The sequence below is a fragment of the Phascolarctos cinereus genome, unplaced genomic scaffold, assembly GCF_003287225.1.
Source record: "Phascolarctos cinereus isolate Bilbo 61053 unplaced genomic scaffold, phaCin_HiC Scaffold_1;HRSCAF=81, whole genome shotgun sequence".
Classification (NCBI taxonomy): Eukaryota; Metazoa; Chordata; class Mammalia; order Diprotodontia; family Phascolarctidae; genus Phascolarctos; species Phascolarctos cinereus.
The window spans coordinates 15,864,009-15,888,752 of record NW_027555514.1 but is presented as its reverse complement, the minus strand read 5'-3'; the positions used below and the strand labels follow the sequence as shown (position 1 = coordinate 15,888,752).

Here is a 24,744-nt window from a genome sequence, read left to right as displayed (position 1 = left end):
TCGGGTCTTTCTGACTCCAGACCTGGCACTTTATCCACTGTGGTGCCACCTAGCTGTCCATGTGTATCAGAGGCCAGCTCTCCATCCACTCTGCCAAACTGCTTCTCACCTGCACATAGTAGGTACTCAATCTTTGTTTATAGCACTCGTTCCCTGATCCTTCAGCCCATAGGTGAGGAGTTGGAATCGCAGAGATGAAGTGGCTTGCTCTGGATCACACAGTAGGGTAGCAGTAGCCTAGGTTGCACCTTCTGGGTTAGCTCAGGGTTAAATGCTGACCTCTGCCCACCACTGCAGGGCTGCCGTGGGGCTGTTGTCTGTGTTTGTGTTCACACCACCCAGTCCAATGGTGAGGATGCTCTCCAGAGGAAGGAAAGAGGTGCCAAAGCAAGGACCCCTCGCCTGCTCACAGAACAATGCTGTTAGCCTTGGAGCTCCAGGGCTCCATGGAGAGTGCCTGCAAATCCCTGCGCCGCCCCCACCCCCCAGTCCCAGAGAAATTCACTTCTGCCTTTGGCTACGGCTCTTTCAGACTGCTGCTGTTGACTGGCTAAGCTATCAGAGGGCAAAGTTAAAAACCTTTATTTTTCAGCCTGCTTGGCTCAGACTTCCACACTGAACTACAAAAAAATGCACCTTTGAAGGCCTGGATGACTGTGGTCAATGCAAGCACTGACCGTGCCTCCAGGAGATAAACCATGCTGCCCAGCTTTCTCCCAGAGAGGTGGGGGGCTCAGGGCGCAGAAAGAGGCATATGGTTTTGGACTTGGTCAGTGCAGGAATTTGTTTTGCTTGTCTAGGTATGTTTGTTACAAGGGTTTTGTTTTTCTTTTTTCTGTGTGGAAGGGGAAGGTGGGAGAGAAAATAGATTTTTATGTGAAAGAAATAAACTTTAAATTAAAAATAATACTTCTGTGTTTATCATAGCTAGCATTTGTTAAGCACCTACTGTGTGCCAGGCGCTGTGCTAAACACCGATGATTCAAAGAAACGTTGGGAAATAAAAGAACTTGTGTTTCAGCTTCTGGCTGAGCCTTCTCTTTATTTTCAGGAATCTCTGAGGGAGAAGTCAACTTCTCCTGCCCCACCAGAAGGCTCTAACTGAGGTCTCAGCTGCTGGGGACCTTCTAGGCTGTGGTTCCAAGCTGGGATGGCTGCAAGCCTTCGAGATAAGGTAGGACTTTGGTCACGGGCTGGTACCTGTGAGGCCACAGCTATTAGTCATTTACGGTTGTTACCTCAAGGTCTAAGGCAAAGGTGTGGTGATGCAAATAGCCTGGACTGGGCTGTGTGGGATGTTTTAGCAAACCATCCCCATAGCTTGTAATTAAACATCTGATAGACCAGAAGCTCTCTGAAGGTAGAGAGTGATTCATTTTTGTCTTTGTAAGAACTAATTCACTGATCCAGCAAACATTGGTTAATTTCCTGCCACCATGAGATGGGCCTGAGATGGAGATGAAAATGAAGCAGAGGCTGCCCTCATGTAGCTTATATTCTGCTGGGGAAACAGCATGTCATTAGAAAATACACACCATCTACAAAGAAGATACAAAGTAATTTGGGAGTGGTGCCAGCAACTGGGGGATCAGGAAAGGTCTGGAATGCAAGTTAGCATTGCTGCTGCTACTAAAAGTGGTCTCAACGACTGGAGTTTATAAAACCTTAAGGTCTGCCCAGCATTTTCTCTGTGTTACCTTGTTTGAACCTTGCAATAACTTTGGGAAGTAGGTTATCATCTCCATTTTACAGATGGGGAAATTGAGGCTGGGAAGCGAGTAGGCATTTAATAAATCTTTGTGGCAGTGAAGCAGAGTGGATCTGTGCTGTATGCCTACTCCATCCTTCAAACTGTGTTAAGCACTGTGTGAAGTAAGAGGATCTAAGACACGTTCCTGCCTTCAAAGAGCGTATGAGGCAGCTGCGGTGTGTTAGAACTCTGAGCAGACTGTAAGCTCCACAAGGGCAAGAATTGTGTTGTTTTTGCCCTGAATTGTTGGATTGGGTTGCACTGGAAAGAGCACGGGGTTTAGTGAATGAATGAATGAAATGAAACATTTAATAAGCACTGACAGTGTGCTAATCCCTGGGGATTCAAATGGCACAGTTAAGTCTGACAGTTCCTGTTGTCCAGGAGCTCACACTCGGGGGAGGGAAACGGCCCATTTGGAAGGTTTCAGCTGAAAGGCGGATTTGAAGCCTGGCCTGGCTGCTAGCTAACTGTATGACCTTGGGCAAGTCACTTCACTTTTTTCAGGCCTCAGTTTCATTACCTGTGAAAAAGGGAATTATAGCTCTGCTGAGAAGCCAGTGATGCAGAAAGTGTACTAGTAGATGCTTAAATGCTTGGCAGCTAGGTGGTACAGTGGATAGAGGGCCAGGCCTGGAGTTAGGAGTTCAAAGGCAGCCGACAAGTCACTTAATCTTGTTTGGCTCAGTTTCCTTATCTGTAAAATGAGCTGGAGAAGGAAATAGCAAACCACTCCAGTATCTCTGCCAAGAAAACCCCAAAAGGGGTCACAACTGAACCACAAATGCTTGCTTGATTGAACTAGTTTGGAAAGTACTTAGATGTACCCTGGGTGAATCTTATTATATTAATTTCTCCCTGTGGGAGAGACAAGAGGGAACACGAAACAGTTGGAAGCATTTCAGAGAAAACATGTCCAAGTGTCAGAGTGTGCAGGAAAAACACTCACCTTGGTCCTCCAAGGTGAATTGTCCAGCCTTATTAATCAGGAGGCCTTTTTATGGTGTTGACCAAAGTCTGGTTAACTTGGCTGCAAGCTTCTGGGAGGGAGAAACCACTATGAGCAAAGAATGAAGTCAGGGCTGGACTCTCAAGCGAAGGGGAGGCCCATACGGAGCCGAGGTCTCCCTACTGGAGGAAGTGGCGCATCAGTCCTTTGCCCCAGTGGTGGTGGAAGAGAGTGGGGTGTTCTCTTAGCTGATGAGAGCCTCTGAGTGACTCGGGCAGGAACCTAGCTTATTTATCTGCTTCTCTGGGGCTGGTGGGTCAGTGTATAGCTTGGTTCCCCTTCCATGGATGGCCTTGGAGAAGAAGAAGTTGGTGAGGAGTCCTAGGTTAAGCTCACAGCAGTGATGATGGTTCTGACATGGAGGCTTCCCCTGACTTTTGGAAGAGAAAGTGGAGATACCTGCTGGTTCCTGGACTCGTGAGGGCCTGGCTAAGCTGGCTCATTTTAGACCACGTCTGCAAGGTAGCTTTAAGATTTTAAGATTGTTTTTTGATTTTTTCCTTGTTGGTGTAGGGATCATAAAACGGGAACAGGACCAGACCTGGGAAGGCATCTAGTTCCCCTGCCTTATTTTATAGACACTGAGGCCCAGAGAAGGGAAGTCCGGTGGGGGTGGGGGAGAGCTGAGTTTTAAACCCAGGATCCTTGACTCCAAATCCAGAGCTCTTTCCAACATACCACACACCTCATTCATTTAGTAACTTCAAGTTGAGCGTGGCGATTGTCTTCATGTCATTTTAAAAATTCTGAACTTAACAAATACTAAATGAAATGAGCATTTCCGTGTACATTGAAGACTGGAGAAGGATTATACAAGAAACTGCAAATCTCCATTATGTAGAGTTTACATTTACTTTTAAGTATCTAAGCTCAACATGGAGCTTTCAACACTTTCCTGCTCCTTTGTGATTCTTTCTGGCCTTGTTCTGGTGATCTTTTTTTCTTTTCTTTTTTGGGGGGGGGGGAATCCTATCCCTAGCCACCTTCATTCCCTCCAACATTGGAAAAAGAAAAAAAAACTCTTGTAACAAAAAAAAAGTCAAGCAAAACAAATTCCCACATTGGTTGGGATGGTGTCCATCTCCTTCTTCTCGAACCCATCACCTCTCCATCAGGAAGCAGGTGGCATCTTTCATCATTGGTCCTCTGGAATTGTGGATGATCATTGCGTTGATCAGACATTTTAAGTTTTTCAGGGTTTTCATTTTTGCAGCATTGTTATCTGATAACGTTTTCTCCTGGTTCTGCTCACTTCACTCTGCATCCATTCATAAAATCTTCCCAAGTTTCTCTGAAACTGCTTCTTTCATCATTTCTTACCATGCACTAATATTCCCCCTTTTTTTGTGAGGTAATTGAGGTTAAGTGACTTGCCCAGGGTCACACAGCTAGTGTTATGTGTCGAGGCTGGATTTGAATTCAGGTCCTCCTGAATCCAGGGCTGGTGCTGTATCCACTGCGCCACCCAGTTGCCCCCAAATTCCCTTACTTTCACAGGCATCATTTGTTCAGTCATTCCCCAGTTGAGGGGCATCCTCCCCCCCCCCCAGCTCCCTTCCTGAAGGCTGACTCTTCTTCCCATTCAGTTTCTTTCAGTAGGCCATAGGATTATTTGGAGGCCATAATATGATATTATATATAAAGGGCCTTCTAAACCTTAACATCCTAGGGAGGTGCAAATACCATCATCGCTGTTGAGGGCAAACAATGAGAGAAGTCACTTCTCTGGTTTTACTCAGATCTCAGCTGTCAGCAGCCTGACAAAGTGATTTTTTCCCTGAAGCCTGAAAACTTTTTAATAAAAACTTCACCCAGCATTGCTATATGAGGTTTATTATTAAAAGTCAACAAAAGGATAAGAGTTTTCTTTGAAGTTAATGAAAATAGCATGTGGTTCTGAAAGTATTCGATACCTTCAACATTCAATTTTGAATGGCCAAGAACATTGGCTTTCTCAGTGCTTGGCTTTGCCAAGTAAAACACAGTCTTTTAAAAAATTTTTATTTATTTCTTTAAATATTTCCAAGTTACACATAAAAAAAATCCTTTTTAAAAAATTTTTGCATTCCACATTCTTTCTTTCTCATCTCTCCCCACCTTTTGAGAAGGCAAGCAATATAGTGATTATGCATAGGAGGTCATGCGAAATATATTTCCATGTTAGCCATATTGCAGAAGAAAACACACACAAAACATAGTAAAAAAAAATCTGCTTTGACCTGCACCCAGGGTCCATCAGTTCTCTCTCTGGAGGTGGAGAGTATCCTTTGAAATTGTCTTGGATCATTGCCTTGATCATAGTAGGCAAGTCATTCACAGACGATCATCCTTACAGTATTGCCATTACTATAAAGCACAATCTTTAAAAAGCAAACAAACCTGTCAGTCCTCTCAGGCTGCTTTTACATCTCTGGCCAAGACATTTGGGAGAGCCATCTTCTGTTGTACAGAGGCGCCCGAGTGTGATCCCTGATTGGGATGTGTTGTTCTGTCCATATATGGACCACATAGCTTCTTTTCATATTGACTCTTCTGGATTGTACATGAGGCAGCATGGTGGAGCTTTTAGTTAGGGACTCTGAGGGCCTGGGTTTGTATCCTGCCTCTTCTGCTTGTTACCTGTGTGACCTTGGACAAGTCACTTAACTTCTGTGAAACTCAGTTTCAGTTTATTTCAGAAGACTTTAAAAAAAAATTGCTCGCTGTGTGCCAGGCACTGTACCTTTAGGCAGAAGATTCAAAAACAAAGAAGAAGACAAACCCAGTCCTCAAGGGCTTACATTCAATGAGGGGAACATGGCATGTGAGAACAGGATTGTTTATTTGTCATTCATCCTGAAAGGTCCAATTCAGTCCGATCCAATGAGCAAGGAGGTGCTTTCTCTAGGCCAGTGCTGGGCACTGGGGTGCAAAGACAAACGAACGTTCCTGCCTTCAGAGAGCTTCCATTCTACGCTTGGGCATAAGAGAGGGGACAGTGAGGAATTGGAGTGGTTTGGTATTTGTCCATCCAATCTCTTGGAGCTGGACTCCAACCAGATCTCTGGATGAACACAGATTGACAGAGAAGAAACAAACTTGTACTTTTCTCCCTTCTACAGTCATGGTTGTGATTTAGTCATGATGGGGCTACATTTGCTTTAACAGCGTCGGTTTTCATTCAGAACCTACCTGTGACCTCACCATGTGCTTGTTCTTAGGGAAACAGCAGGGAAAGTAATGCCCCCTTTCTCTGGAAGAAGAAAGAATTTCTGTGCAGACCCGTGGCTGCAGAAGCCAAGGGATAGCTCAGGCTTTGCATCCACCGGTGCAAGGATCCAGGAGCTCACTGAGTAGCTTCAAAGTACCAGCGTGTCCAAATTTCAAATGTCTAATCCTTCTTCTACTTACCCATGCCTTTTTTTCCTTTCTTGCTTCGCTGATTTTATTTCTTACTTTGACTCCAGTAAGCTCTGCAGGAGTGAGCCAGCACCTTGGATCTATCCAGGGATCTTGGGATCTCACAACTCGTGTACTTGCCTCTGCCTTGCCTGAGGAGCTCTATTATACTGTCCAACAATCCTTCTAAGGTCCCTTCCAGCTCCAAATCTGTGATCCTTGCAGGTTTTTTGCTAGCGTTAAATTTTGCCTTCAGAAGCTCCATGGGCTGGGTTTGGAGTCAGAGGGTGCCCTATTCAAGTCCCAGCTTTCCTAATTCAGCTATGTGGGACGTTGGACAAGTCACGCTCTTGGGGCTTCAATTTCCTCATCTTTAAATTGAGCAGGTACACCAGTAGCTGGCCTCTGAGGCTCCTTCCAGTGCTAGGTACTAACCCTGTGATCCTGGGAGTGACATGACCCTGCCCAGTCAGATGATTGGTTTGGGAAGGAGAAACCCAGCAGGGTGGAGCGAGGGCCATAATAAAGTTTGTTCTGGATGGGAACATACAAATGCCATTCAGTTTGGTACATGAGCTCGGTCTTTAGGAACGGCTCTCTGCGTCCAGTCAGAGCAAGCATTAAAGACAGTGCCGAACTGGAAGAAAGGAGAAAGATAAGGAAGAAGCACCAGGTGGAACCACTTGGTTGGGCTGCATCCCAGCATGTCCAAACACACGGTAGATTGATTGCCTCAAAAGGAGAAATGGACAAAAGCAAGGACATTGACTCTGACCATCTTCTAGAGAGAAGTTTGGTCCAGCACAAAAGCTGATGAAAAAGTCAGAAGGCCTTTGTCAGCAGACACTCAAAAATCTCCTTTCTAGGTGGGAGCCAAGGCAGCCAGGAGGCAGCTGCACAGCCTCATTGGAGGAGGATGACAGAAGACTCCCAGGGCTATTTCTCCAGGGGGCATAAGAAGAGAAAATATGCGCAGGCCTGACTGGAGATCCAGCGAAGCTGAATGATCCAGGAAGCATCTCATCTGTGGCTGAAACTGAGAAGAACACAAGAGTGTGTCTGAGCTGCCCATAGCTGACCGAGCTGTAGTCTAACCAACTGGCATGACACACCTACACCTCTACCCCTTCAGTGGATGGAGGGACAGTGTGGGGGAGAGGCAGAGGGTGCTTACCATGATGAAGTCAGGAGCACCTGAGCAAATATTTACTTAGGAAATCCATGCTGAAGGTTAAACACACACACCCACACTCACACCCACACCCCCCCCCACACATACACACACACACTTACACTTTCAAAGAAGCCAGCCCTCTAACTGATGGAGGAGAAAACTGAGCCCCATAAGGAATGCAGAGCAGGGCCAGGATTTGAACCTGCGACTTCGGGCTCCAGATCCAGTGTCTATCCCCAGGCCCAGCTAATAGCTTATATTTCACATTTTTCTATTATGTTTTATGCTACCAAGCAGAAGTACTTTAGGTAAGACCGATGGTAAAACTGACCTCTAGAAAGAGAGCTAGAAAACACACACACACACACACACACACACACACACACACACACACACACACATACACACACACACGCACGCACACACGTGCGCACACACCACAGAGGACGACCTTAATTAAAATCCCAAAACATACTTACTAGCTATGTGACCCTGGGTATATCACTGAACTGCTGCCTGCCTCGGTTTTCTCAACTGTAAAATGGGAACAATATTAGTATTTACCTCACAGAGTTATTGTGAGGATGGGAAAAAGAACGAGACAATTATTGTAAGGTGCTTTGTTGCAAAGCAGGTACACATCTGCTTTGGTAGATCAAACAATGACAGAAAAGACCCATTTTTCTGAGAAATTCAGGCTGATTTTTCGGCCCTGCGATGTTTGGGGGCCATTTTGTTTGAACTTCCAGAGGAGGGTCCTCTGGGTTAACGTGGCTATGGCGGGATGGGGGGCAGCAGTGGCCGTGGACGTGAGGAGGGCCAGGAGGCTTCATTGTCCTCTATGCTGCCTGAGTCTGGAGAGAGCCAGCCTTCGCCCCCTTGCTCTGCCAGCTCCGGGCAGCTCCCAGAGGCTCTTCCCTTGAGAGGTTCCCAGTCATTATAATGGGGGAGATACAGAGAATATGTACCAACTGATAGACGAGACAGGAAATCAGCAGCAGAAGGAGGATGCTGGAGTTAGGAGGGGTTGGGAAGCTTCCCGTCAGAAGGTGGCATTTGAAGGCAGCCAGGGAAGCCGGCCGGCGGAGTGAGGAAGGATGTCCTCCTTCCCAGCATCCCAGGTTTGGGGCACAGCCAGAGACAATGTGTGGAGGCGGGAGATGAGGAGCAGCCTGTAGGCTGGTGTGTGTGTGGAGAGAAGGTATGAGAAGACTGTCCAGGTAGCAGGGGCCAGTCTGGGAAGCACTTTAAGGGCCATGTGGAGGATTTCAGATCTGATCCCAGAGGTAAAGGGGAGCCACTGGAGTTTGCTGAATTGGGGCAGTGAGGCAAAGCATTTAAGGAGCACTTCCTAGTGCCCAGCGCTCTGGATACTAACATAAACATAAGATAGCCTTTGTCCTCAAGGAACTTACGCTCTACCAGGCTTCAAAGTAATGGATTGAAGGGCGGGACAGAGGGAGTCAGCGACTGTATGGCAGGAGGGCGTGGGTGGGTGGCTGGATCTACCTACTGGTGAGCTAAAGGGGGGAGCTGGAGGTCTGGATGGGAGGGGCTCCTGGCAGGAGGGGAAATTTGGGGAGAAGGTGTGGTCTGGTGGCTGGGGCTGGCAGGTTAGAGGGGGCTTTTCCCTTGTCTCCCCTACACCGAGGCCAGTTGTGATCCCTCTGTGTCTTAGTTCTCTGCTTGTGACCCAATACCTCTTCCTCCTCTAGCCAGCCTGGGCTGAGCCTCTCCGGAGGGAGCTCAGCTGGTCCTTAGACAACAGTCACCTCCTTTCAGCCCAGAGCTGGAGTCGTGCCAGGACTAGGCAGCACTCCTACCACACTGGCATCATTTTCTTTTCTTTCTAATTTCTATTTTTCCCCCTTATTTACCCATTTCCCCCCTTTCCTTCTTCCCGCCTTTGCCTCAGCCCCACTCAGCTTTGCTCTTTCTCTTCTGCTCTTTCAGTCACCAAATATTTATTTAGTACCTGCTATGTGCCAGGCATTGTGCTAGGTACAAAGGACACAATGATGTAAATGCCCTCCCTTAGCCTACATTCTGTAGGGAGACATCATATATAGGCAGAGAAATACATACACAGTCATCACAATTTGTTGAGGGGTGGGAAGGGCCCTGGCCACCTAGGGGTTGCCTAGTGTAGGAAGTGATGACAGAGCTGAGCTCTGAAGAAAGCTTGGAATTCTAAGAGACTGAGCTGAGGACAGAGTTCATTCCATGCATAGGAGGGCACAGCCTTTGCAAAGGCCTGGAGGTGGGAGATAAGGTTCACTGTGGCTAGACCATAGAATGCGTGAATGAAGGGGAGTGATGAATAACAAGGCCAGAACGGTCAGGTTCTGTCCCAGGAGAACTCTTAACGTGAGTGGCTCCATTCTGAATTCAGAACGAGCATGGCCACCCCGCACACACCAGAGCCCAAATACCTCAAGTGTCTTGTCTGTCTCTGGAGGCCCGGATGTTCTTAGTTGTGCTTGCTGTGATGCTTGGGACTCTGGTGACTAAAATGAAGCAAAGGCCCGTGGGTCTTCTCATCTGAGACACTTCCCTCCTGACGGAAGCTTGGCCCCACATCGTCACCTCCCCCCTGCCCCAGTGGGGAGAGCAGACGGGGCCATACTGGCCATTGTTGGGCCCTTCCTTTGGACACGGTTTCGGCACTGCATCCTTGCAGTCTGCACTGGATTGAATCACTCTCTCTGCAGCATCTCCCCTCCCTCCCCCTGCCCCCCCTCCCCCTTAACTTGGCATCAATGAATACCTTCTTTTAGAGCACAGTCTCTTCTGGAGAACGAAGGAACTAACCTCACCCACTCAAACTACTCTTCTCTCTCCTCTGCTTGTCCTGACTTTCCAGAGGATGCTGGGGGAAAGGCAAACTGAGCACCTCAGAGCCAAATGGTCCTACTGAGAGACCACTGTGTCATGTCCCGCCCCCTGATCCTCTGCAGAAGGACAGCCTAGGGAGAGTTCAAGAGGGTCTGGAGTGGGGGAGGTGAAGAAAACGGTCCTGCCATTTTCCATGAAGTGACGTGGAGTTTTTCTGGGGCATTTGGAGGAAAGTCCCTTCTTGTAGAGCAGTCAGAGGACCCGGATTCTAGTCCTCCTTTGGATGCTTTTATCTAGATGGTCTTCCACTGGGATCTAACCTATTTGGTCATGGTTTGCTCACCTGTAAAACAAAGGACTTAGCGCTGGAAGGGACCTCTTGGGCTGAGCTAGATGACCCACCCCTAAGGTCCCTTCTGGCCCTGTGAGCCTATGAATCCAAGCTCTTACATTTCCTAACTGTGCGACTTTGACCAAGTCACTACCATTCTCCAGGCCTCAGTCTCCACCTCTGTGAAATGGGAGGGGTTGGAGGTGGGTTGGATTAACTGGCCTCCAATTCAGGTTCCTCAGAGTCCGAACGAATGAGGCAGAATTCGCTCTGGTGGATTGCACATGGCAGTTTTTTTCCATTTTCTTGAGATAAGTAAGAGACCCTTGAAATGTGCTGCACAGTGTCCTTCTCCTGGGGATGCTTTTTCAGCCGCAGCTCGGCTCTCCATTCATGTTTAAATAGACCTCCCACTGAAAGTGCTGTCTCTTTGGATGGCAGACATAAAAAGATCTGCTCTGTCTGTTGGCATATTTTGAGATCTCTTGGGCAGATTTATGGAACAACCTTTGTGAAGAGCAGTCTGTCTTCTGAAGTCCTTTCTAATTTGTTTGTTTAGACAGGGGTGGAGGAGTAAATGTGATTTCCCTCTCTCCTCCCCTCCCCCCCACCATTAGATGAATTATCTTGTGTGTTTCTTTAGTACATTCCCTCAACAAGATTATATTAAATAGACATTTGTTAATAACAACAAATCCAGTTCCCATAGCATAAAATCCTTGGGAGGTTATTATCACCATTTTACAGATGGGGAAACTGAGGGACAGAGAAGGTGAAATGGTTTGCCCAGGTTCACATAGTAAGTGTCAGAGATGGGCTTTGAACCTAGGCTTCCTGCCTCTAAGTCCCAGCCCCTTCCATTCTATCACATTGCCCTCTCGGTGCATATGTGCTAGACATCATGACTTGAGACGATGTATAGATGAGTCCCTTCCCTCAAGTAGCGTATGGTAAATAATGGGAGGTGAGTCATGGACCCAGATAATTGTGACATGGTAAGGACTGGAGACATGTACAAAGAAATAACATGGGGACTGGGAGGAGAGAAGGCTCCCATCTGGTGGGGGTAGGATGGGGAGACAGGATTTTGGTAGCGTTGGTACAAGAAGGTGGGCCAGGTGGAGGGGCGAGCATTGTGGTCCATACAAAACATGAAGGAGGGAAACGACAGGGCATATGCCTGAAACAGTGGGTCTGATCCACCTTGGATGGAAGGTAAGGGAAGGGTAGGAGATTGGGATGGAGAGTTATGTTGGCATCATCGATCCGTAGATGTGTGAAGTCTAGAAATGATGTAAACATCTGACAAAACGCCAAGGGAAGAGCGTTTTAAAAATCCAGTCACTGTGTAAACATTAGCTGAATGCTTACTCTGGTGGATCTGTGATTCCATGGATGTGAGTACGCCCTCCACCACAGCAGGTTGCCACCTTTCCATCCTTTCCAATTCTGGGCAACTGTTGTTTACGTTTTCCCAGAAGGCTTCCATAGGAAAGCCAGCCATGCCTCTTATTTTTTGAGTATCTTGGGGGATACAAAAATCTCTCAGCTTATCCATCAATGGTTTGTCCTTCTTACTATGCATCTGGCCCAGTCATATGTGTTCTCTAAAATACGCTGCTTCCGGCATGGAAGTCGGGGCTTTTGTGTCTTCTGTTTCCCTGGAGATGAGTCATAGTTTGAATTCTTAGGTCCTGGGGATCCATGATTCGCAGCCCATCTTGATGGACTTTTGTTCCTCTCGTTCGGGAGGTGGGTGACTACGTGTGCAGAATGCTGCATGCATTGTCCAGTGTGGGCGGTTGCTGCGCTGGTCAGTTTTGCTGTTTCTCTTTATTACAAGGGAGGGTTCTATAGGGGCAGTAAGCATCAGGAAATGACTGATGTACACTAAGGAGATTAGGAAAACTTTGAAAAGCACTGAGCCTTTGAATAGGTGACCCATTTTGATCTGTTAAAAGCTTGCCAGTTGGCAGTGTTGTTCCATATCCAATCAAGCCCATGCCTCTCCTTGACCAATTTTAGAGTTGGCTCAGCATCTGAAACATATGTCCAATGGGCAGATATCGATGGGATAATTCACCGTGGTGTTACTACAGATACAGCATGGACTGGGATTCAGATCCTGGCTCTGATACTTAATAGCTAGGAAAGTCACTTCCTTTCTGTGGGCCTCAGTTTCCCCATTTGTAAAGTGAAAGTGTTGGACTTGATGGCTTCTGAAGTCCTTTCTTGCTCTAAAGCTATGATTATGTGGTCTGTGGGCTGCCTGTACAGCTCTATGCTAAAGTGCAGACCACCTGTATAAAAAAAAAGTTTTAATAAAAGCTTACTATTGAATGTCACTGTTCGATGCCCTGGCATAGACGTTTCTCATCCACTTTGTTCTTTCAGTGTAAATGGTTAGATTATTTAGAATTCCATTTGGGAGGGAGGTGTTCGCATTTCCGTGAATTTCTCTGAGACTTGGTTGTGATGTTCTCGGTCTGAGGTGACTGACTAGTCCTCCGCACTAACACTAATTAAAATGAAGAAGGGAACAAAGCTGGAGAGTCTGGCTTCCTGAAGGAGAGGCCATTTCAAGAGGTGTAATTTGGGGATTATGCTCAGGTGACTAAGGGAGTCAATGGTTAGCAGTACTCCCATGACTACCTCAGGTGGGATTAAGTCTCAATGAAGCTGCTGGACCAGCTTTGAAGAAGCAGTCAGAAGAGCCAGCCTCAGATCAGGCAGACTTTCCATTGTGTGTGGATTTGGGTCTCTGTGTGTGAGATGGACGGGAGAGGTCAGTTACATGGCGCCTCATGAACATGAGCAGAGAGTAGAAAGGTGATGTCAGAGGGCTCATGGAGCACTGAAAGCTGTAACACGCCATGGAGACCTAAGTGGATACATATGTTCTCTAATTTGAGCCTCACTACAACCCCACCATTCTACAGACGAGGAAACTGAGGGGGAGAGAGGTCTAGTCACTTGCCTAGATCACCCAGCTACTATCTGAGATCCAATTTGAACTCGGGTCCTCCTGACTCCAAGTCCGGCACGCCATGCACTGTGCCACCTGGTGGACACTGCTAGAACAGTTAGTTAAAATGGAAAGCTTGCAGCTGCTCCGGAGCTGGGGTGAGCTCTCCCTTGCTGTCTTGCTCCCACACCCATAATGAGTGTGTGCTTCTTGCTACGTGTCCCGGGTACAGCTTATAGTCCTTGCCCCAAGTGTAAAAATTCCTAGTTCTGGCTCTGCGTGGATAATAACGGGACCAAGAAAAGCAAACGTTTACATAGCACTTCACAAATATTTTCTGGTTTTTTGGATAGCTTCCAAGTCACACCAGTGTGGCCCCATCAAATTGCTGATAATTCAGTGAAAGGAAATTGGTAACATTTCCTGTTCTTTTGGTCCAGATCTCAAAATAAACATCTGATCCCAATTGGCAAAGCAAGACAGATTTTCAAGTCCTTCGCTTCTGTGCCTCAGAAAAAAATTGGCTCCAGAAAGCCAAGCAGCCCTGTGACCAGAGGACATCTCGTCCCTTCTGCTCCCCGTCGGTCACTGCTGCTCTTGGTCTCCCTCTCCAGCAGAGATGTGGGCGTGAGCCAGCTCTCCTTGAATAGTGACCCATGAGCCCCAGATGGAAGAATGCAGCAGCCCTACCTTTGCCTGGGTCAAAGATCTTGATAAGATATCCTTTTACTGTCTGATTGAGGGCTAAATAAAAGTCTCAGGAACCCAAGGGCTGCTGGTGCCTCTAATTAAAGAAAGAATGCCCGAGCTTCCTTAACTCAGCGTCTCCTTAGGAGAAGGACCAGGCATCTATTGCAGGAAGGCCATCGAGTCCAGGCCCCATCTCTTACAGATGAGGAAACTGAGCCCCATACAAGTAGTAAGTAACAGCATTGGGCTTTGGAAGCAGGTCCTCTGACAGAGTCAGAAAAAGTGTGGTTTTCTCCCATACGAGGGTCACCTTGGACAATCACTTGGCCTCTGGTCATCAGTTTACGCATCTGTAAAATGAGGGGGCAGGACTTTGATTTCTAAGGTCCCTTTCATCTCTAAATTTATAATTCTTGGATTACATATTATATATCATTTTTTATTACAGATACGTATAAACATACATATCTACATGGCATACACATGTGTATATGTGTTTCTTGGATTGCAAGGTCATAGCAACAGCGGCTGTTTGGCATCTGGTGACATTCATTTAGCTCTAAGTTTTAATCTTGAAGGGAGGGTTGGAGGTCAGGGAAAGCAGATCCCCTTTTCCCCCTTCCACCTCCCCGTGGAGACGATCCCTGACTAGCCAGCATCTGGCTCATTTCAACAAGGATTTCTCGGGGGCTTACTCTGGGCCAGGTCCCACACTAGGGTCACAGAGACAAAAAGGAAGCCATCCCTACCCTCAGAAGCTTGCATTGTACTGGGGGGAAGGACACATGCATGACAATGTATGTGCCAGGTCGCTTCTGAGTGGTGGGAAGGGACTGGAAGGAGCCATCTATCTGAATGGGCACCCACCCTTCCCCCCAACCTTGTGATACCTGCACGTGAGTGGCTGGGATGTTGCCAGAGGGGAGGCTACAGTACCTGATGGTCTACGGAGTCCTGGACTGCTCCTAGGACCTGGTTTCCAAACCCACCTCGGACACAAGCAGCTTCTGTGTTCCGTAAGAAGCCTTTCCTGAGGCCCCAACTTGCTTGGCCTCTCCCTCCTCCATTGACTTGTCTACCAGTAGAATGGAAGCTTCCTAAGGGCAGGGTTTTGTTGCTCATTTTACCTCTGTATCCCCAGTGCCTAGTGCAGGGGCCCTGGACCTTCTAAGTGCTTGATAAAATGGTTCTTGAATTCAGTGAAATAAACAGTTTTTCCCCAGAGATCACGGGCCATGGTGTAGCTGTCCGACTACAGGAAAAGGAAACAATAACCAACATGTGTTGGAGCAAGCTAGCCCATTTTTCTTCTCTCTGGAATAGTATTCAATTACTCACCTGGAGTTCCCTGAGGTATCCCCCCCAAGTGGGCCACGTCCTGATTGAGCAGAAAGTTCTCTCCAGCAAAACTATTTCAGGGGCTGTGTATTTGGACCCTAGATTTTGGAAGGCACCTTTGAGTGTGGTCTTTAGCCCAACTCCTTCGTTTGACAAAAGGGTAAACTGAGACCCAGAAAAGTTGAGGAACTTGCCCAAGGTCACTCGGCTGGTTACCAGCAGAGCTAGGATTGAAAAGATTTTGAACCAGCTGAGTGATTTGTCCGTTGCACTATGCTTTTTACTGTACTGAAAAATCCTTGTGCTGTTGGAACTCCAGTGAAGTCTGTTTGGGTTAAGAGTAATTTGTGAAAAAATCAAACTGAACCTTCTCTTTGGCCTTCCTCATTCCTTCCTTTGGGAAGAAAGAAACAGTCAACACCGTAGCCTGAGAGAGGTTACCTTGGAGCTTGGTGCCAAAGTGGGATGGGTTGCCTAGGGAAGTAGTGAGTTTCCTGCTCCCCGGGAGTATTCAAGCCAAGGCTGCATGCGTATTGAGTGGGATGTGGCAGAGGAGATTCCCGGGTGTTTCTCGGTTGTCCTGATTGAGGTCCCTAATGCAACAGAAAATCAGAACCCAGGGAAACCCAGATTCTGAGCAGAAGCTGTTGTCTGAACATGTCACCCTGAGCCTGGCATGAATGTGTCAGGGACGTTGTGGAAGGTGAATCATACAGTATTAGACCATGTATTCCAGCTCTCTACTTCTACAGTTGAACAAACAGGCCCTGAGGGGAAAGATGACTTGTCAGGATAAGTAACATTGCATCTGGATCAGTTTGGTAGGGAGGCAGAGAGACCCTTGGGTGTCTAAGCACAGGTGATTGGTATTTAAAGCTGGCCAAAACTGCAATGGGCTGCCTTGAAAAGGAGAGAGCTCCCTGTCACTAGAAGGGTTCCATCAGAGGTTAGGGAACCCTAGGTTGTGAAAAGTTCCAGATGACCACCTCCAAGATGCGCTGACTCTAGGTGGGAAGACAAGGTTGGTGTCCCGGTAGTTGTAGAGGCTCTGATATGGCAAAAAAAAATCTAAAGCAACAGATGCAGAACGAACTCTTTGAGTTTGGCACTCTGCCATTGACTGTCTCTGTAATGTGGCCAGTAAGCATAACCCAGTGGCAGAAGAGACTCGAATCATAGGCTATTGGAGGTCATCTGGGCCAGTCCCATCATTTTATAGATGAGTGAACCGAGCCCTAGAGAGAAGTGATTCGTCTGAGGTCACATAGCAAATAAATGGAATTCGAACCCAGGTCCTCCAGCACTTGCGCATCACATAACACAACTGAAGACACTTTTGGGTGGTGGGATCATAGAACTAGGTGGAAGAGATCTTGGAGGTCATCCAAGCCATCCCCACCTCACTTTATAGAGAACTTGGGCTCCAGGTAGGTTGAATGACCTGTGCCTGCTCAAAGAGTAAATAACAGAGAGAGGACCTAAATCTAGGACTCCAGATCCAATTGTTTTTTCGCCATTCCACATCGAGTCCAACACCCTCATTTTAGGTCTGGAGAACTTGGGACACCCAAAGGGGGTGACTTGCTTAGGGTCACCTGGACAATGTTGCCAAGCTGGGCTTCAAAACTGGGTCTTCTGACTGCCAATCCAGGGCTCTTCCACCTGGCTTTTCTCAATAACGGTTAGTCGTCTCCTAGAGAAGGCTTCCAGGAACACCACAGAGAAGCAGGCTGTGTGTAATCAGGGCTCCCCCAGAACTGAGGTATCTCTACTCCTGGGGAGTCAAGTCTATGTTTCTCTAATAATGATGCTAAACAGCCCCAAGACATTCTTAGAGATGTGTCTTTTTCATCCAGTCCCTGCTGTAGTCCTTTCCTCTTCCATTAGATGGGAGGGGGAAGCAGGTCTACTCAAAAGTGGTGGGTCACCAAGGCCCGCAGACTGACTTGCCCGTGATCCCACAAGTCGCAAGTGGCAAACCCAGGATTCGAATCCAGGTCCTCTGACTCCAAACCCAAAGTTTTCTTTTTCTGCTGCATTGATTTGATTTGTAAAATGCAACTGTAGAATGTAAGCCTTTTGAGGGCAAAGACATTTTGGTTTCTGTCTCCTCAGCCTCTCTGCCTGACACAGGTCAATACAATATGACAATATGTCAATTGATTATTGATTGATTGATGGCAATCTGTGGCCCTGGATTGGGATGCCTGGCCATTCCAAGATTAGACGATATTTGCTCCGTCCTTGCATTTGGTTCATTGGTACCCTTAGTAATACCTAGGGTGTTCCTTAGGACTCATTATGTGGGTTATATTCATATTAAGGTTGTCTCCTAAAACCTTATTTCATATCTGTTGTGTGACTACCTTGATCTCCATATGCAGTATGCTTGCACTGTATCTGAGGTTGGGTCGTAGAACGTTATTGCAAAAATGGTCAAATTATCTCTTTTACAGAAGAGGAAATTAGGTCATAGATGGAAGGAAAGTGATTTTCCCAAGGTCACTCAAATAAAAGGTCTCAGAGCCCAAGTTTGACCCCAGAGTTTTAGGCTTCCCATGCAACGGCTGATGGGCTTATTCATTCATTCACCAAACATTAAGCATCTACTTCAGGAAAGCACCCTCAGAGTCAGGAACACCTGGCTTAAGAGTTGGACTCCATTGATTACCCCACCCACTTCATAGTCAATTCATTTGTTAAGTAAGAACACTTTTTGATTGAGTCAAACTATCAGAGCCAAATGTGAAGAGGAACTATACACCTTCTTGAATCAGAGCCATTGTGTGAGACACATGATTGTGCTCCAAGAGATTTGTATAAAAGGAAGAAGGATTTCAGAAGAATCCCAGCAAGAGCTTCTGAGAGTCTATCACCATCATGGCGTTCACTGAGCTGGGGCAGACCTTACATTAGGCAGTAAACATTCGGTAGGAGCTTGCTGTGTGGCAGCCACGGTGCTAAGTGGTGAGAGGTATCCAGAACTGTCCAGGCATCTCAGAGAAGAGGACATCGGCCGGGGAAGGCTAAGAAAACATTGGCTCCTTCTCCAGCTTCTCTCAATGCCTGCTTGCTCACAAACAGTTCAGCAGAACAAGAGGCTTTATTGCCAGTAAACTGATGCCAGGGGTGAGCTAGAGGTCGACAGATCTATGTGAGAGATGAAGCCAGTGCCAAACTCAGCTGAAGAATTTTCCCAGCTGAAAGTGATTGTGATTGAACTCAGAAATTTTCGTCTAAAATAACCCCCCTAAAGCAGAAGAGGCAAGAACAAAGTAGACTTTAGGGCCACTATATTGCTTCCAGGCTTAAAAAGACCTGGTAATTATTCCTGTGTATACACCTCCAATGATGCCTCAGTCCCTGCAGAGCCTCCATTTTGACGATGTATTTAAGCCAGTCATGCTCACTCCTCCTTCCTTCCACCAGCTCCTCTCTTTCCCCTTCACGGATACTTTCTCCAACCCTATCCCCTTTTCCCTAACTCATCCTCACCCCTCCCCTTAGTTCCCTTTTATGTGTTATCTTCCCTATTAGAATGTAAGCTCCTAGAGGGCAGGGATTGGCTTTCTTTTTGCTTACTTGCTTAGCACAATTCCTGGCACATAGTAGGTGCTTGTTGACTTCACACACCTTATACCAGCATTATGACCCTAGACAGCTTAGTGCCTAAGCCACCCTCTATGTTTGTGAATTGCAGAGCCAGCACTGATCTGCACTGGACATCGGCGTTACCCCCTGCCCTAGTGTGTGTAGCATGGTGATCAAAGATTTCACTCCACCCACTGATAGAAAATGCAACCTCTTCCGTACCTTAGTAGGATCATTGCTTTAGAGATGAAAGGAAACTTGGAGATTATTAAGACCAGCCCCCTCATTTTACAGATGAAGAGACTGAGGCCCTATGTGAAGTGACTTGCCCAAGGTCATTCAGGTAGTAAGTGGCAGAGCCAGAGTAGAGGGTCCCTTATGAACTGCCATGATGCACTCCCCCAAGAGCCCTCCTCATCTGGTGGCAATCCTTTTAAAGGATAAGCCTTTCTGAACTTAGCCAGTCTAAGATGATGGACAGGTGAACATTTTGTCACCAGTGGGTACTTAAAGGCTAAGCTTTTCTTTGTCCCTTGGGACCCAACCTGAGTTTCATTCATAGAGGAAGTCCCAGTGAGGCCCCTCCCTTTACCATTGCTAACCTGAAGTGCTCAGCAACTTAGAATGTTGGAGTTTCCTGGGGCACTGAAAGGCTAAGAGGACTGCCCCTACAGGGTCAGCTGGCCAGCCAGTGTCAGGACTTGAACTCCTGTTCTCCCAACTCCTTGTCTCCTCTTTGCTGTTTCTTCCTAATTCCTTGTTTGAAAGGAGAAGCCTTCAGGCATGTGGTGCCTGCTTTGCTTTAGCCTTCTCTCCTCCAGCCTAAACATCCTCAGTCCTTTCCAGTGAGGCGCTCTCTCTCTCTCTCTCTCTCTCTCTCTCTCTCTGTCTCTCTCTCTCTCTCTCTCTCTCTCTCTCTCTCTCTCTCTCTCTCTCTCTCTCTGTCTCTCTCTCTGTCTCTCTCTCTCTCTCTCTCTCTCTCTCTCTCTCTCTTTCTCTCTCTCTCTCTCTCTCTTCTCTCTCTCTCTCTTCTCTCTCTCTCTCTCTCTCTCTCTCTCTCTATTGGCTGGGTGGGCCCCCAAAGGTGAATGTCGAGGTAACGCAGTAAGCTCCCCTACCCACACGGTTGGGTTTCTGCAGTTGACTCACTCTAAGCTGTGCACCTCTAAATACAGTGGGAGCCATGAAGATGGGCAGGCAGCTGATTTAGAGGCTTGGTGGTTATTTTAAGGTCCCACCCTGGCTTTTGACTTTAGCCCCACTTAGTCATCCTGAAATGCTCTTAATGAGACACCTCCGGGCTTTTTGATAAGCTCCAGGCTCCCTAAGCCCTAAGCCAGTGTTGCCCGCCAGATCCAAGAGCAGTGACCTACGGGAGGCCTCAGATGGCTTGTCCTTGCAGCCCACGTGATTCAGCTCTGGGCCCCTCACAGTCTATTTGTGTCCTTAGATGACGAATGAAGCCCATGCAGACACTGAGTGCTTTGCCACAATCTGACCCTTGGATTCCTGACTTTGTCATTCTTCCTTTGATTATTTTTGCCTTTTGCGAATGTAAGCTTCCTGAGGGCTGGCATGGTTTCAAATTTTGGATTCCCAATGCCTAGCACAATGACCATCCCAGTAGATGCTTGTGGCATTGAATCACACTCTCCATTTTCCAAGTGTACCCTTTGAGCTGTCTTGTTTCCCCCTAGAGGGGTCAGAGTCTAGTTTGGATATTTTCAGATTGGTCTTATAAATGTTTTAAATGGACATTTACAAGATGCATTCCTCCTACCAAGTGTCCTCTGCCTATTTCATTCCTTATTGGGAGAGCTAAAATTATCTTTTGTCCCACCGTGCAGAGCTTTCAAATTCGCACCTTTGTGGTAGTTCATTTTGTGTGAAAGGGTTGACATTTGTTCATCTGCCCGGATTCACATAATTCTCTGTGATGATGTTAATTCCTGTTCCCATTCTGCCCTTTCATTCTCCCCCTCTCCCCCCAAAAGCCCCAAAGCTTTCAAGATGTTTTCTCTAGTACGCATCATCTACATACTAGGATGGAAATTGAGTTTATGGTAAACCCTAACCTGCATTTCTCAGTTCTGAGATATTCTTTTTTTTTTTCACAAACACTCATTGGCTTCCTGTTCTTCTCTCTAGGATAAAGTATACATGTCTCAATGTGACATTTAAAGCCCTTATAGCTCAGCCCCTGCCTCCACACTTTCTGATTATGAATATTATTCCACTTTAGGAACTCTCCCTTCCTGTCAGACTTGCCTGTTTCCCATGTTCCCTAGAAATGCCATCTCTGTTTCTGCACACACAGGTTATCCCCCATCTCCAGAATGAACTCCCAGAACAATCACAGGACTGCCCTGAGCCTCAGTTTCCTCATCTGTTAGGCTAGATGCCGTCTGAGGTTCCTTCAGGCTTTGGAGCCAAGCTCTGATGAACCCTGATACGCTGCTTCTCTCTACCTCACAGAATCTTTCCATCGCTTCCCACAACGCAGTTCTCACAGAACACCTCCTGCATGTGGCTCACAAGTGGCTTTGAGCGCGGGTCCAGTGGAGGCTACATGTCCACCTTTCCACCAAAGCAGGGAGGGAAGTGTATTTCATCCGCTGGTGTTCCCCAGGCCGGAGGTTTTCTATTATCGCTCATCAGGTTGATGCTTTCCTTTATTGTCCAGTTTGTGGGTGTGGTGTTCTCATGGATCTGCTGGCTCTTCATTTGGTTCATCCGGGTCTTTCTGGGTCTGACTTCACCCTTTTGTTTATTATTCATTAAGGTGAAAGAATATTCCGTAAGCTTAATTGACCACTGTTGGTTCAGCCCTCTCCATATCAAAGGGGAGAACTTGTGGAAAGACCCCTTTGTGAACCCCTCTGTGCTAGTGAGGCGCTGGCTATTACAGTCCTTTAGAACTTGGTGGTGTTTCTAGCCTGGAAGATCTCCCTAAGGCGGTACGCTGAGGTCTGGCCGCTGTTGTCTGTGACTGTGGCTGGAATACACACCCCCACCGCACTGCAGATCCCTGGCGCTTTGGAGAGCTCCGTGGCCTCAGGCTCAGCCTGCCACCCCCAGCTTTCCCTGCATCTTGTCCTGTCTTGGGCTCTTCCAACATCACCTGCTGCTTCATCTTCAGAAGCTTTTTTGTTAGAAAGCGTTCGTCTTTCGGAGATTCCACTTCCTTGGGAGTGTTGCTGGAGACTTCCAGCATTGTATCTGCTTCTAAAAAAGCCTCTTTCCAGCAGCTCCCCCTTGTCAGTCTCTAGCAGAGGGCGAGGGGGAGAGGAAGACCTTGGTCTGGCCCATCTTTCCCAGTGGCCTCTTGCCTGCGGTGCTGATGACTCTCTGGAGCTGTATCCGGGATTCTAAGGCGCTCACCCTCTGGTCTAGACGCTTCCCATCCAGGTGTTTCCTCTTTAGGGCTCTGCATGATTAAAATGGAAAAAAAAGCCGGAATCTTATAATGCAATTGAGACTTGCCGGTATTTGGAAGACAAAGAAATTTGGAAAGAGCTTTATCCAATGAGGCATAACTGGAAATGGGGAGCATGGTGCCCGTGGACCCAAGGCCAAGTGGGAATGAGAAGGAAAGGACCAGGAAGCTTAATGGCAGCTTAGAGGGAAAAGAGACTAGGTGGGAGCTTCATTCATTGAAATGAAGTCATTTCTCTGTACATACGTATTGATGAACTTCAGTAGTTTGCTCTGTTGTTTAGAGTTACGTCTCTAATCAAACATCTAATCATAAAAAACAGCTTGCCTTTTGGGCATTTGTTTTTTTTTTTTAATTTTAAAGTATGTTTTTATTGACATCTTTTGTTTTTACAACACCAGTTTCCAACTGTATTCTCCCCTACCCCAACCAGCACTTATAATAAAGTATTAACAAAGGGAAGAAAAGTTCTGGAAAATAAAAAAGTGGAAAAGCCAAAACAAAACAAAACTCCTGTGTTCTATACAGTGTCCCACCCTGATGATCTCCCGCTTTGGATTAAATTTATGTTTTCAGTGAACAAGCATGTATTTTCTCTCTCCCCCATCTCCCCTCACACTCAAAACAACCCAAATCTTTTGCCTTGTAGCAAACACGGGATCCCCACCTTTGCAAAGGAGCAGGGATGGGGGGAAATGTTTTCTCATTTATCCCCTTTAGAGCCATCATCGGTCATTTAATTCTGCAGCATACATTTGGCTGGGAAACTTTGTTCTAAAAGCCAGAGAAGGGAAATGGCATTGAGAGGTCTGGTCTGGTGGGCTGCACGAATGAGTGCACCTTCAAATGGGCTAAGTGCTAAAGTAAATTGTGAGTCCAGAGTTCATTGAAGTCTTGTGTTCTCTCTGGGATGGGACCATTAGAGCCAGAAGGGACTTTCAAGGCTGTTTAGTGGAAACCTCTCGCTTTTCAGATGAGGATACAGGCCCCTGCTTTGCCAAAGATCATACCAGTAGTAAGGGATGGTGCTGTGACTTGAACCCATGTTCGATGACTGCCAGCCCAGGGCTCCTTTCCTTGCCCTACATTGGAGTAGCGCCTCTGTTCAGAAATTGTTTAAAGACAGGTTTGAAATTAGATGTAAAGACAATTGAATTGCTGATTCCAAGTACTGTTCCTTTTTTTGAGGGGCTAGGGGCGTGTCCAGATGTGCAATTTGATGCATGTAGTGAGCACCCAATGTGGAAATGTCCTTTGTTGATGCAGACTGGCAGCTCGTCTAGTATTTGAAATAGTAGCTTTCCAATCAGAAGGCAGCTTAGAGACCACCTAGGCAGAGCGCCAGGCCTGGAGCCAGGAAGACTCATCTTCCTGAGTTCAACTCCAACTTCAGACACTTACTAGCTGTGTGACCCTGGGTGAGTCACTTCACCCTGTTTGCTTCAGTTTCCGCATCTGTAAAAATGAACTGGAGAAGGAAATGGCAAACCACTCCAATGTCTTTCTGAAGAAAACCCCAAGTGGGGTCAAGAAGAGTCAGACACAACTGAAAATGACTGAATGACAACAGTCCAGGCCTCTTCATTGAGAATTGAGGAAACTGAGGCCCAGGGTGGTGTGGCTGCCTGAATTCACACAGGTGTTAAGTGGCTGAGCTGGGATTTAACCTCTGATTCCCTGACTCCAAATCCAGGAGAGCTTTATAATCTTTGTTCTCTGGGGTCACTGAAAGGACGAGTGATGTTGTCCAGGGTCCCACAGCCAGGAAGGGTGAGAGGCAGGCCTTGTTCCCGGGTCTTCCCCTCTCCTCCAAGGGCCAGCTCTTTCTCTCTGGACCATATTCCTTCTTTGTTGCTCATCAGTTTTTATTCAATAAAAATGGTGCCTGAGGACAGTAAAGTGACTGAACACATGCGCTTTGTGCTTGAGCGCCCAGTACTCAGAGGAGAAAAGCGTTAGCGAGCTTCTTTAACGGAGCTCTGGTCTGTTTCTTCCTGGGCCTTCATGACAGGTTGCTGAGATTGTGGGGTGAACCCAGGTGTCTGCGTCCTGGGTCTCACTGAGCAAAGCCACATGCAAACAGCCGAGGGCTAATGAGCTAGTGACAGTTGGGCTAATGAAGCCTATGTTTGTCTGACCTTTCTGGAGGCTTAGGAGGACGCATCTCTGGGTTTTAAATATTTAGCTTTGAAAGGCCAAAGGATGGTTTAGTCTGTGGTGTCCAACCAGGTTCCCTGTGGGCCTAAC

At 47.1% G+C, this 24,744-nt stretch overlaps 1 protein-coding gene across 9 annotated transcripts in view; it reads left to right on the top strand.

Moving 5' to 3' along the window:
• The window catches only part of OSBPL3 (oxysterol binding protein like 3), a 146,374-nt gene that overhangs the window by 17,428 nt on the left and 104,202 nt on the right, over nt 1–24,744 (top strand). For 8 of the 9 annotated variants that reach the window (XM_020993237.2, XM_020993240.2, XM_020993238.2 and 5 more), the window contains exon 2: nt 1,052–1,174. The exons of the other annotated variant lie outside the window; for it this stretch is intronic. In XM_020993237.2, the coding sequence (XP_020848896.1) occupies nt 1,151–1,174 (24 nt within the window). In that variant the 5' untranslated portion in view covers nt 1,052–1,150. The remainder of the gene's footprint in view (nt 1–1,051; nt 1,175–24,744) is intronic. 9 annotated transcript variants of the gene reach the window in all.